This window comes from Gracilinanus agilis, chromosome 3 (genome assembly GCF_016433145.1).
Source record: "Gracilinanus agilis isolate LMUSP501 chromosome 3, AgileGrace, whole genome shotgun sequence".
NCBI classification, from domain to species: domain Eukaryota; kingdom Metazoa; phylum Chordata; class Mammalia; order Didelphimorphia; family Didelphidae; genus Gracilinanus; species Gracilinanus agilis.
This window is the reverse complement of record NC_058132.1, coordinates 269085836-269098462: the sequence shown is the minus strand read 5'-3', so window position 1 is coordinate 269098462 and position 12627 is coordinate 269085836. Positions and strand designations below refer to the sequence as shown.

The window sequence follows — 12627 nt, the reverse complement described above, 5'->3', positions numbered from 1 at the left end:
TCATTAAACTGTCTTTCCAATTCCAATGACAAGGACTAGGCACTCATTATTTCTCAAGGAAATATCTATAATGAAAAGCGAAGGGTCATAGAGCTAGAAGGAAACTTGGAGGGCAACCAAGACCCATAAAGGCTAAATCATTTGCTAAGATTACACAGGTGGTAAATGGCAATAAAAAATCTAGATCCTCTGGCCTCCCACATTAAACCTCTTTCTAGCATCCTACACCATCTGAGCGAATCTCAGCACTGTGTGTGAAAATCTCCTCATTCAGGAACTGGATAAGTCTGTGATTAAGTAAGGTTGTATCTCAATGAAATTCAATAGCCTATCAAAAAAAGAATTCTTATCTGCTAGCTATCTAATTTATCACTGAAACCCTCAACAGTATTAAGTTTCACTGGAATCAAATAATTTTTCTCACAAATTTGGTCATTCAGCAAGCAGGCAATGGATAGGAAATAAATTACCACTGGGTGTTTCCTTTATCACCTATAAAATTAAATAAATTCCCAACAGAATATGTCATTTGTATGTATACCCATAGTGTGGTTCTATTCAATTCAATCAACAAACAGACACTTTGAGCCTACTATGTGCTTGATAGAGCACAGAGTATTGGTGATTCAAAAACAACACAGTTTCTGCCCTAAAGCTGACTAAAATGTTAAGTCATTACTAAATAATACAATGTAATTTCAAGAAAAGAGAATGCAGACTAGAGTTCAGAGTAGGAGGTAAAAATGTATCCTGCAGTAGCTGGCACTATAATCAAAGAAATACCACAAATATTTCAGTGATTGAAGTCAAAGTATTTTTCATTTCAGTCACAGTTGTCCTTGGTATTTTCTACTTTTATGGTTTATTAAAAATCATCATAATGGAAGTAATTAAGACTTCAAATGTCACCTATCATTAAGTTGCTCATTAACATATTTGCACCATGGCTCTAAAGGAAAAGGACTTGGATTCAAATCCTATCCCCCAAATCTATACCTTTGTGACCATAGGCAAGTCACTTACCTTCCCTTTGGTCTCAGTTTTCTTCAAATGAAAAATATGGAGGTTGGACCAGAGAACCCTTGAAATACCTACCAGCTAAAAGTTCTCAAATTATTTTGTTGATCAGTCGTTTCAGTTATGTCTGACTCTTCACAACTCCATTTGTGGTTTTCTTTGCAAAGAGACCAAAGTGTTTTGTCATTTCTTTTGCTAGCTCATTTTACAGATAAGGAAACTGAGTCTGCCAGAGTTAAGTGACTTACCCAGGGTCATACAGTTAATCCATGTCCAAGAGTCTATTCAAACCCAGGAAAATGAGTCTTCCTGACTCCAGGCTAGGCACTCTATCCACTGCTCCACCTAAGTTCTTGCCAGGTATTTGATGCTATAATTTCCATTCAATGGTAGTAGGAGCATACTGGAGGAGACAGAGTCCTGAATTTGGAACCAGAGGACTGGAGTCCAAATCATGATCCTTCTCCAAACTCCCTGTGTGATTCAGAGCAAATCACTTAACCAGGGGGTGTTATGAGGCTCAAATGAGGTAACAGATAGAAACCAATTTGCAAACTTTAAAGTGCTATATAAATACCAGTTGTTGTTGTTGTTGTTGTTGTTGTTGTTGTTGTTGTTGTTGTTGTTGTTGTTGTTGTTGTTAGCCTCCAGGCTTCCAGTCTGGTGATGCCTTCCTTCATTCTCTAAGCTTTCTATGCATTCCTGCTCTGCTCAAGCAACATTTATAGAGCAGAACAAGAGTGAGCTGGTAAATGTTTACAAAATGGGCTAGGAATGGGGCTGGGGAGAAGTACCACTACATTTTTAAAAATTAATCTACATCATTAACACTTTCCTAAGACTAGATAATCAACAAAACAATAAATTAAGCCTTGATCTGAAACAATTGCTGATTTCTAAGGTGTAAATAGATGCTCACAATGAAACTTTAAGGTCAGGTTCTCACAAAGCCAGTAAGAGCTGATTCCAGGAGTCCTGTACTTAACCCTTCTGAGTCTCAGTTTCTTTATTTGTAAAATAAAGATGACTTCTGTCATTACTCCTAGTTTTAAAGTTATGAAGTATTTCTCCAGCTATCATCAAAGCAACGGGAATGGACTCTGATTACAGGAAGGCACTTATTAAAGTAAAGGTCTTGTTGTTCCAGGATGTCCAACACTTTGTGACACTATTTGGAGTTTTCTTGGCAAAGATACTGGAGTGATTTGCCATTTCCTTCTCCAGCTCATTTTATAAAGGAGGAATTGAAGCAAACAGGGTTAAGTGACTCGCTCAGGGCCACACAGCTAGTAAATGTCTGAGGCCAGATTTGAATTCAGGAAGGAAAACCTTCCTGATGTCAGGCCCCCACACTCTATCCCCTGTTCCACCTAACTGCCTAAGATTAAGATAAAGATTAAGGAAAACAGCAGCTCTCAAATTGTCTCACTCTTCAATTACAGCCTCTCCCTGCCTTGTTCTTTCCTTTCTCATCTACCCAAGACCTTTCCTTTCCAGCTGCCACCATTTTGTCCAGGCATGGGTTCTTCATTCTTCAGTTCTTATGTCAACTACTCTTTGAAAGGAGCTAACCATGCCACCACCTAACCCATTATCTTCCTGAAGCATTTAGAAAAAGTCTTAAACTACTTACCTGAATCTCAAATCCAAATGTCCCATTAGCCTGCTTTTCCACAGTAACCAGCCTCCTGTAAGGAAAATATTGAATATGGAGATCAAAACATCATATCTGGCACAAAATCTCAATTAAGAAAAACTGCCATGATTAAGAACAGGCTGACACTGTTCCCAATTATGGTATGCATTTATGTATGAATGTGTATATTTACATGTTTTAAACAATCTGGGAGCAGGGTCCTTAAATACAGAATCTTGGCAAAAAGCAAATAAACATTATTTTTTATTTTTCTTTATTTTATTTTCTTTTACCTCTGTGGCCAGGAGAAGTCACCCAGAGAACTTGATCTGGTCAAAGCATGCTAAAAACAGGAAGAAGGGGAAAAAAAGATGGTCAACTTTGAAAATCTATTAAAAACATTCCTTAATTTGTAAAACATTTGAGATCATCAAACAACTAATTCTAGAACTTATACTTTGATCCAGTTTCTATAAAATCATTTATATAAAGGTAGTTTATCCAGTTCCATTGTGAGGGGAAGAACATACTAGAAGGGCCTTATTTTGAAAACAGGAAACAAGTAGAATCCTCAGGTATTCATCTCAGTGTAACATTACAGTTGCCATAGTACCGCTATCCTTTGGGATGATAATTAATGTGACAAAATTCCCAGGACTCCAAAAAGGACTTCATATCTGATCCACTGCTCAAAATAGCCTTGGAAAGATGATCCCTAACAATTTATAGTCAAGAGTCATATTCAAAAAACAAGCACACCCATAGAAGGACAAGTGAAATGAAAATGTCAGGCATATTCATCATATCCTCACTAGAAGCCATGTCCAAACAGAGCCTGGGCTTAACAAGGACATTTTGGGGATGTGGCTGAAATGAAAGAATATGGCGAGGGTGAAGATGAAGATGTGGATGACAATGATGAGAAAAAAATCTTGTTGTCTACTAAGATTCGATATATGTTGCTATAGGTATATAAAATTCAAAGGGGGAAGGAAGAGGAAATAAGCATTTATATGTCAACTATTAGGTACTAAGAACATAATACACAGTGGGTGCTATTAAGATCCCCATTTTACAATTGAGGAAAGTGAAACTGGTTAAGCGACTTGGGCAGCATTGCAACTAATAAGTGGCTGAAAGGTAGATTTGAACTCAGGTCATCCTGATTCAGTACTCTAGCCACTATGCCACCAGCTGCCTTTAATATAATATATGCTATAGTATGGGCAGCTAATTAGGTGGCACAGTGAATAGAGATCCAGGTCTGGAGTCAAGAAGATTCATTTTTCTGAGTTCAAATCTGACCTAGTTGGGTGATCTGAGCAAGTCACTTAACCCTACTTGCCTCAGTTTCCTCATTTGTAAAATGAGCTAGAGAAGGAAATGGTAAAACACTTTAGTGTCTTTAAAAGGAAAACCCCAAATGGGGTAATAGTCAGAAACCAGTGAACAACTTAGTATATATGTGAATACATAAATGATTTATGGTACAAATATATTATAGAGGTAACAGTGAGTTGGATGCTGTCAAATTCAAATAAAAACAGATAGTATATTGACTTAGATATAATGCCATAGTGGTTGTGAGGATAGAATGAATTCCTTTATATAAGGACTTTGTGTTTTATGGTTTAATTAGTGTGAGGAACTCCCAAGTATGGGAACTCTCTCTACCCACAAAGTTTCCTTAAGCACTTAAGCACCCACAGAAATTAAAAGACCTATCCAAGATCACACAACCAATAGAAATGTCAGTCTCAACTTGAATATGTTTCTGCCTAACTCCAAGCCCAGCCCTCTATCTGCCACTCAGAGGTATCAAACTCAATCTCCTGATAGCATGTACCCACAAAACTCCTACCTTTGTGCAGCCCCAAACAGATTAAAATACATTTGGGAAATATTTAATAAAATAAAAATATAGCATTGCCAATGTTGATTTGTGGTTTTCTAAGTCAATATACTATCTGTTTTTATTTGAATTTGACAGCATCCAACTCACTGTTACCTCTATAATATATTTGTACTAGATGCTTGTATGGATAAGAAAAAAAAGATTTGTGATTTTCCACTAGTGGGAATTTCTCCTACCTATGCACATCACCACCCTCTCATCACTTATATCTACTGATATGCCTAACCAGGAGCCTCTTGGGGCACAGAGAGGTTGTCCTAGCTTCCTGTCTCCAAACTGATCTCATTCAAAAAGAGAAATGTTAACCCTTATGAAGAGATCCTCTGCAGGTGCATCACCCAATTCACACTTAGCTGAGCTGTTAGGTGATATAGTGGGTGAAAGTGTAGGACTTGGAATCAGAAAGACTTGAATTAAATTCCTGTTTTAGACACTTATTAGCAGTTGGGCATGTCATTCAGCCTTGGCAAAATTGGGATACTAATAGCACTTAATGCCATAGTGGTTGTGAGGATAGATTGAATTCCTTTATATAAGGACTTTGCGAACCTTAAAGAGCTATATAAGTGCTAGCTATTGATTTACATGTAGCCCAAAGTGTTGGGCTCAGGACCTCAACCCTCTCTTATTCACTTTGAAGCAATTTCAGTTGAATAGATCTTATCACTGGATTGGATGCTCAAAATGATGAGATTGTAGACCCATTGAAAAACTTGATTCCTTAATCAAACACAGTCTTGGTGAAGTACTAAGGAAAGACTCTCTATCCCAACAGCATATACAAATAATTCTGTTCTTGGAACACCAGTGAATATTACCCAAGCTAGACACATCCTGCTGGGGCAAGTTGGGGAGAAGATTACCAGGTCCCTATCCCCTGGGGATCTGTTTTGCACCTGATAATGAGTAAAAGAGACCAAACATTAAAATTAAAGCTACCTACTAGAACACAAGCTAGATAATAATTCTCACCACAAATAGCCAGCTGAGTGTGTGAAATATCTGAAAGTCAATGGGTAGAGTCATCAAAAAGGAAATTAAGTAGGAATCAGAAAACTCAGACTAAAGAGAAGGAAAAGGAAGGAGAGGATACTCAGAGTCTATTGGCATGATAATAATGAGATCATTCCCTGAGAGCCTGCACAAATGGAATATAGGTGACATGTACGAACCCAAATAACAGTGCCAATGACCTTCTCACTTGGGCAGTCTGTTCTTTGGAAGGAACAGCCTGTCACCAAAGCTGGAAGCAGTATTCCTACGAAGTTGAAATCTCCAATACCAAATGCTTTCATTCCAGCAAGACTTCCTGTCTGGCCTAATATCTAGGATTTGCACCTGGTCAATCAAGTTAATGCAACGGAAAGTCAGTATCTTATTCCCCCCACATCTGACATTTGAGCATTTATTTTTTCTCTCTCACCAGTCTTAAACCCAAGCTTGTTTCATGTACTAAAGGGTAAAATGAGTAAAGTTAAATTTGTGGCAGCTGCCTCATATTTGTCATTCACCAGGAACCTTGGTGCCTAGAGTACTCAGTCTGCCTTGAGGTCAGTTATTAATGCAGGCTATCTCTGAGTGGGCTCCCTTTCATTTAGGTCAAAGCCAGAGTCTGAATGATAGAGTACTAAAGTGAGAGGAAGGTCTAGAGAAGTTAGTTCAGATGCCACAGAGTGAAAAAGACTTACCTTTTATATAAATAAGTCAAGGTCATCCCTCCATCCATCTACAGTGTTGGAAGGATTTTGTACAAGAGTAATTCCCTATATGGATGAGATTGCAGCTCCAGATCACATTTAATCATCAATCAATATTGGAAGGTCCCCAGAATGAGTGGGAAAGCATCATAATCAGTGCCACCTATTGTTCTTTACATACAGGCATTTAATAAAAGCTAATGTTTGTGGAAAGAATGAATGGATGGATAGACACTTAATCTTCCTAAATCTCCTCAGTGGCTCAACCATGTTGTCAATCCTTTTTCAACACTGAGGAGGTAGCTCACTTCTAGGTTCCCAAAATTTTTGCTGAACAAATAGCATCAGAGGATCACATTCAAGTGGTTTAAAGTATGGTAGAAGAATGGAGTCACAGATGAAAGAAGGAACTTATATAAAACATGTGACTCCACAGCAGAGACAAAATTGGGGAATGAAAGATCCTGCAAAAGGGATTTTTCCGGGGACAGCTGGGTAGTTCAGTGGAGTGAGAGTCAGGCCTAGAGACAGGAGGTCCTAGGTTCAAACCCGGCCTCAGATACTTCCCAGCTGTGTGACCCTGGGCAAGTCACTTGACCCCCATTGCCCACCCTTACCAATCTTCCACCTATGAGACAATACACCGAAGTACAAGGGTTTAAAAAAAAGGGATTTTTCTTCTTTCTCTCATAAACATGAAGACAGCATTTTCAAAAATTTACACCAATGTAATAATGGTTTCCAAAGAAAAGAAAATGGAGAGAATGTTTTCAATTGTAACCAACCATATTCAAAATTAATGTTAGTAATTAATAATTTAATAATTAATAATATTAGAAAGTTTTAGTTTGGAAGGAAAACTTTTAAGATCAAGTCCAGCAATCATATTTTACAGAGGAAGAAGCTGAGACTGAGAGAAGTTAAGCAAATTGCCCAAGGTCACACAAACAGAAAGTGACAGAGGTGCTATTCAGACCCTCCTCTTCATTGCCCACTGTGCTGCCTCTCCAATATTCGATTATATTAGTCAGACAAGTCAAATAATACAACATCCCATAAATCCCTGGCAATTACAGCTGTGTGACAATGGAATGAATTTTACTGTGACTCATATGGCTGGAGATGCTCAGAACAGAGGCTAATCAATGGCTTGTCAGAGAGGATGAAGAAGATATTCATGCATTGAACAATGAACTTGGCCATATCACCTCTCGGGTTCTATCCAACTCAGAAATTCTGAGAATCACCAAAGTCCCTTTTTAGAAACTGGCATCTTCCCCCAGCAAGAAGAGAATCATAGAGGTGGAGGGAACTTCTAGAATTACCTCGTCCATTCTCTGTCTTCAGTGAAAATCATTCTGGCTGAATGAAGCACTAAATTCTCAGTCTAGGAGACAAGTAACTGTTTATCTTTTACGCATATCTAGGAAAGGAGATTTCATAATCTTTCTCAATAATCCCTCCAGTGCTAACTCTTCTCCTTAGAGGCTACTGACTAGTTAAGAGTAAAACATCTGCCAAACACAAAGCTAGGTGAAGAGCTGACACTGCTAAATATCAATAAGTAATCTGTTGATGGATTGATCTGGGTTAAAAGAGATGTAAGAGAAAATCAACCTATGTCAAAGTCTAAATTAGTTCCTACTCAGATTAGCAATGAGAACGTTTTAACCACTTAACATTTAAATCAAAGTGTTCGCAGCTTGACATCGTCAACATTTCTGACATGTGCCATGCCCTGACATGAAACCCACCTTTTTTTTTTCTTTAATCTGTCAGATTTTAACAGTGTATGGTTGGCACAAAATGATGTGACTGCTCCATAGATTCACGTGAGCTCTCCTATTAAATAATCTGCTAAAATGGAATAAGGAGAACCTCAGCAACTACCAGAGAACTAAGACTTTGGGAAATCATTTCCCCGTGGGCCTTTCCCTAGTGCTCATAGCATTATTTTAGACTTCATCCTCTCATGTCTTACATTCGGTAGACTGTCCACTCATCCATAACTATATTTCAGTGTTGTTGTAATGGCACCAAAAAATCATGAATGAGAAGCTGGTGTGTGAAGTACAGCATATGCTGGCAACAGCTGTCTTTTATTACACATTATCTAATATGAGAAATCCAGGCTTAGCAATTTGGCAGGGCTGCAAGGCACACATTCAACTGAGCAGGAAGCCTGGTCAGATCTTAACCCCTTAGTAGTTCCTAAGAGAAGGATTCTGAGATCAGTTTTATTTATTATTGCCTTCTTGTTACTCAGTGACCTTCTCTCTCTCTCTCTTGCTCTCTCTCTCTCTAATTTATTGAACACCTACCACATTCCAGGCACGGTGCTAACTTTATGCCTACAGAGAGTGGTGCCTTGGAAATGATGTAGCTCACTGTGGCCTTCTTTCCTGAACCCAAATACCTTAGCTCACAAAAGGTGCCAGGCACAGAGTGAGCATCCAATAAATGCTCGTTAACTCACAGAATGGCAAAAGGTGTATGGAATCTATTTCACTGGATGTGTCTAAAACGAAAGGGTACCTGGCACTACAAAGAAGGGTGGGCCTCTCTCCAGTATCTATTTCTGCTGCCCAGTAACAAGAGATTGTTGCTTCCTGTAGCTAACTCTACACATTCATTTCAGGAAAGGGTCTAGGTAGGGCCATTATTCACAGGTGTGCATTTAGTTCCAAAATGAATAATTGTATTCTCAATTTTCTTTACCACTCTTCCTCACTCCCAACACACACACACACACACACACACACACACACACACACACACAAACACACACACACCTCTCTTCCTCCTTGTTCACTGTTACTATCATTCACACATTCATGATTTTTCTTTCAACGTGCATTAAAACCTGAAGCAGGAGATAAACTTGAGACCGAGCCAAAGGCAAGAACATTCTACAGAAATAGTACAGAAGAACTGATTTTTTTTCCTAATTGGCAACCAAAAGGAGAACTTGGGCAAAGTAATTTCATAAGAATGTCTAATCACGTCTCAACTATTTCAGTTTTAGCAAAATGGGGTGCATAAGCTCAAGCCTGCCATGGCACTAAATGAAAAAGAGCTAATTCCCTTTTTTGGAAAGGAATTAACTTGGGGTTTCTCCTCAAACAAAAATCTTAAAAAAATAATCAAAAGATGTTCATATATTTTAGATGTATAGAAGAGATGTTGTATGTACCATGTGCTGCTGTCTTAGAACAAAAAGAACAAAGAAGGCAGAGGACTTCCCCTAGGTTGATGAGCATAGTACTTGGAACACAGGGGACAGTCAATAAGTAGAAAACAGTGATCCCTGCACTCAGGTTCTAAGAATCTTTCTTAGCAAGCCTCCTTTGTAATGGTTACTGATATAAAGAAAATATTAGCAAAAATAATGTGAGTATCTATTTTTATGCTCCTTCAGTCAAGGGATACTCGAAGCAAAACAAGACTATGCAGAACTTGAAACAATGCAACTCCTAGTTTATATTCCTGGTATTAATGACTCATGGCATTATAGAATGTAGACCTGGAAAGAACCTTAGAGATTGTCCAGTCGAACTTCATCTTATTTTGCCAATAAAGAAACCAAAGTCCAGAGAGGAAAATGAGTTGCACTAGATCACAGAGCTAGTGGGGGCATGGGGAGGAGGGGAAGTTTGAGATTCAAACCCATTTCCTCTTATTCCAAATCCAGTGCTCTAACATGGGTGCTTGGTGAAGACTGATTCAAGACCTCAAAACATTACATTAGGATTTCTGTACACCATGACTCCTTGGGAGCTATTACATTTCTGAAGACTACTCCTTTCCTTCCATCTCCTTCTTAAAACATCTAAAGAAAGGATTGAAATGCTTTCCAAAACTATTTGGGAGTAGGAGTAAAATACCAACTGCACAGACACCATGGTGTCTGTCTGACACCTCCTACAACTACAGGTATCCTTGTATACACACACACACACACACACACACACACACACACATCTATTTTTAAAGAATTCTGAAGACAAACATCCAAAAGATTCTCAAGATTTATCTTTAAAAATAAAAAAAAAACTGTGGGCTGGCCAGATACAGTTTAACAGAAATGGAAGCCAACACTAACAAGAAGTATGAATTGCTGATGTCAGACACAAAAATGTTGAAAATAACAAAGTGGGCAGAGAAACACCTGTCCTTTTGGTAGCCAACCAGGGATCCTGCTGCCTGCAAATCAGAGTTCCTGCCAAACTAGTGATCATCCTCTAGTAACAAACTGGAGAAACATGAATATTAGTATATTCCTTTTGTGGGTTATTTTTTTGAGGGGGAGGGTCAAATGAATCTGCTGAGAAGTTCTGAAATGTTTACAGATATTAAATGTTCGTGCCTCATGCCTTTCAAGGATGGAGAATTACCCCAGGAAAAGGGTTGTTCTTAGCACTACCCAGCACAACCCCCAAAATTATTTCTGCCAAAAACAAAACACTTGGAGAGTGTGAGCTAAACTTTTGAGAGACTTTACATTTTAGAAGGGGATGAAAGAAGGAGAAAGGCAAACAGAGGCATTACAGAATAAAGGGATGAAGGATGCTGTGGGTACATATGAATATTCATAATGATGTTAAGATTGTGAACACATGAATGCATATTACATGCACCAAAAATAAAAATGGTATCTTGGATAGAGATCTGGCCTCATAATCAGAAATATATAGGCTCTAGAACCACCTCTGACACATGCTGGCTGTATGTCTCTGAGCAAATCATATAACATCTCATTCTCTCAGGCAACTGCCTAAGATTACATTGCCAAGAAAACACTGCTCAGCATTATTGGAGGAAATCCCTATCCCATAATGATGAAATCAATGGCCCAATTTTTAAAAAGTTTATATTAATAAGAACTGGCTAGAGAAAAAGAAAGGGGAAGCCTAATGGAGGGAAGAAAAATGAAAGAGGAATAAATTTGGGAGAATTCCTATCGTTAATGTCAAAGTCATAAGGAAAGACAAAGTCAACTTCCCAAGTATAAAATGATGCTCTAACCGGTTGTACTATATTATTTAAATGTCATTGTAGCACACATCTCTATAGAAGAACCACAACTAGGACAAGGCAATCAGACTTTTTGTCCTAGAACAGATGTGTCAAAGATACTGCTTCATTGTCTTCAACTGGACCAAAATATAATTGGAAAATAGTTAACAAAACAAGAAATTAGAATTTAATGTCAATATGTGGTTTTCTAAATCAATATGGGGCTTGCAGCAATACTTATATATATTTTAATGGCCCATATCTGTTTGGATTTGGTACCACTGCCCTAGGGTACCAAAAATTAGAAAGCAAAGACATTGCTTCCATTTTTTAGCAACATAAAAGCAAACAAATTTAATACCTAGTTAACAAGAATAACTCATTTAAATATGAACTTTCAGCTGGTATGCTTCCTCCTCAACAGTAGCTTTGTGAAAGCCTGGGTTTCACCCTATAGAGGTCAGTGTCAATATATCCCTCTCTTTTTTCTCCCATTCCCTCAACCACCCAAGTTAATGTACCAAGGTCTCTTCCTACACAGGGCCTTGTGTCCTATGCTCTCTCAGAAACCCTTAACTGAATTTATCTTAAAGAGTTTATTTGAGAGTAGATTTAATGCTACTTGACTTAAATGTCAAAATTCTTAGTTACAAACTCTACCCTATACCCAGTATGTCTGAAACCTGTACTAATAAAACATGGATTATCATTCAGTTCCATTCCACAGAACCTTTTTTGTCAAATACACATGTTGTGAGTTGATTACAACAATTTTCATCACATCATATCCATTAAAGAACAAAAAAACTTTTCTGAATTAAAAAATCATCTCTCAAAACCATAGCAAATCATACCTTCTTCTTAAAGATTCCTGAGCAAACAATGGACCAGGTAGAGGAGCCCACCAAGTTTAAATCCCTCATCTACTCTACTCTTCATTAAAACTTTACAACAATGAAAAGGATGCTTAAGAGGAACACACAATTGCTAATATACAATTCAGTAATGATCATTTGTACTGCAAAATGTTTCTGAATACTGTCTACTTTAAAAAAGTTCTATCCTGAACCAGGTACATAATTCAGATTACTTTGGATTTTGGTGTTTTACTTTGCCAATTTTTTAGTTTGCCAATTTTAGTTTTTTTCTGGGGGGCGGGGCAGTACTTTGCCAGTTTGTTCACTAAACATCTATTAAAAGCAGAATACTCTACTAAGCCTTGTGTCAGATACAAAGCTGAGATAAATCAGTCTCCCCTCAAGTAGCTTATAGTCTAGTAGAAGGGTTAGTACATACACAGAGAAGAATATATATATATATATATATATATATATATATATATATAT

The 12627-nt window shown here is 37.8% G+C and overlaps 1 protein-coding gene across 1 annotated transcript in view; it reads right to left on the bottom strand.

Annotated features, from left to right (window-relative positions):
- LOC123239297 (cytohesin 1 interacting protein) overlaps positions 1-12627 on the bottom strand; it is a 51292-nt gene that overhangs the window by 31467 nt on the left and 7198 nt on the right. The window contains exons 2-3 of the mRNA XM_044666579.1: positions 2947-2996; positions 2651-2705 (exon numbers count right to left, since the gene is read on the bottom strand). Coding sequence (XP_044522514.1) covers positions 2651-2705; positions 2947-2996 — 105 coding nt within the window. The remainder of the gene's footprint in view (positions 1-2650; positions 2706-2946; positions 2997-12627) is intronic.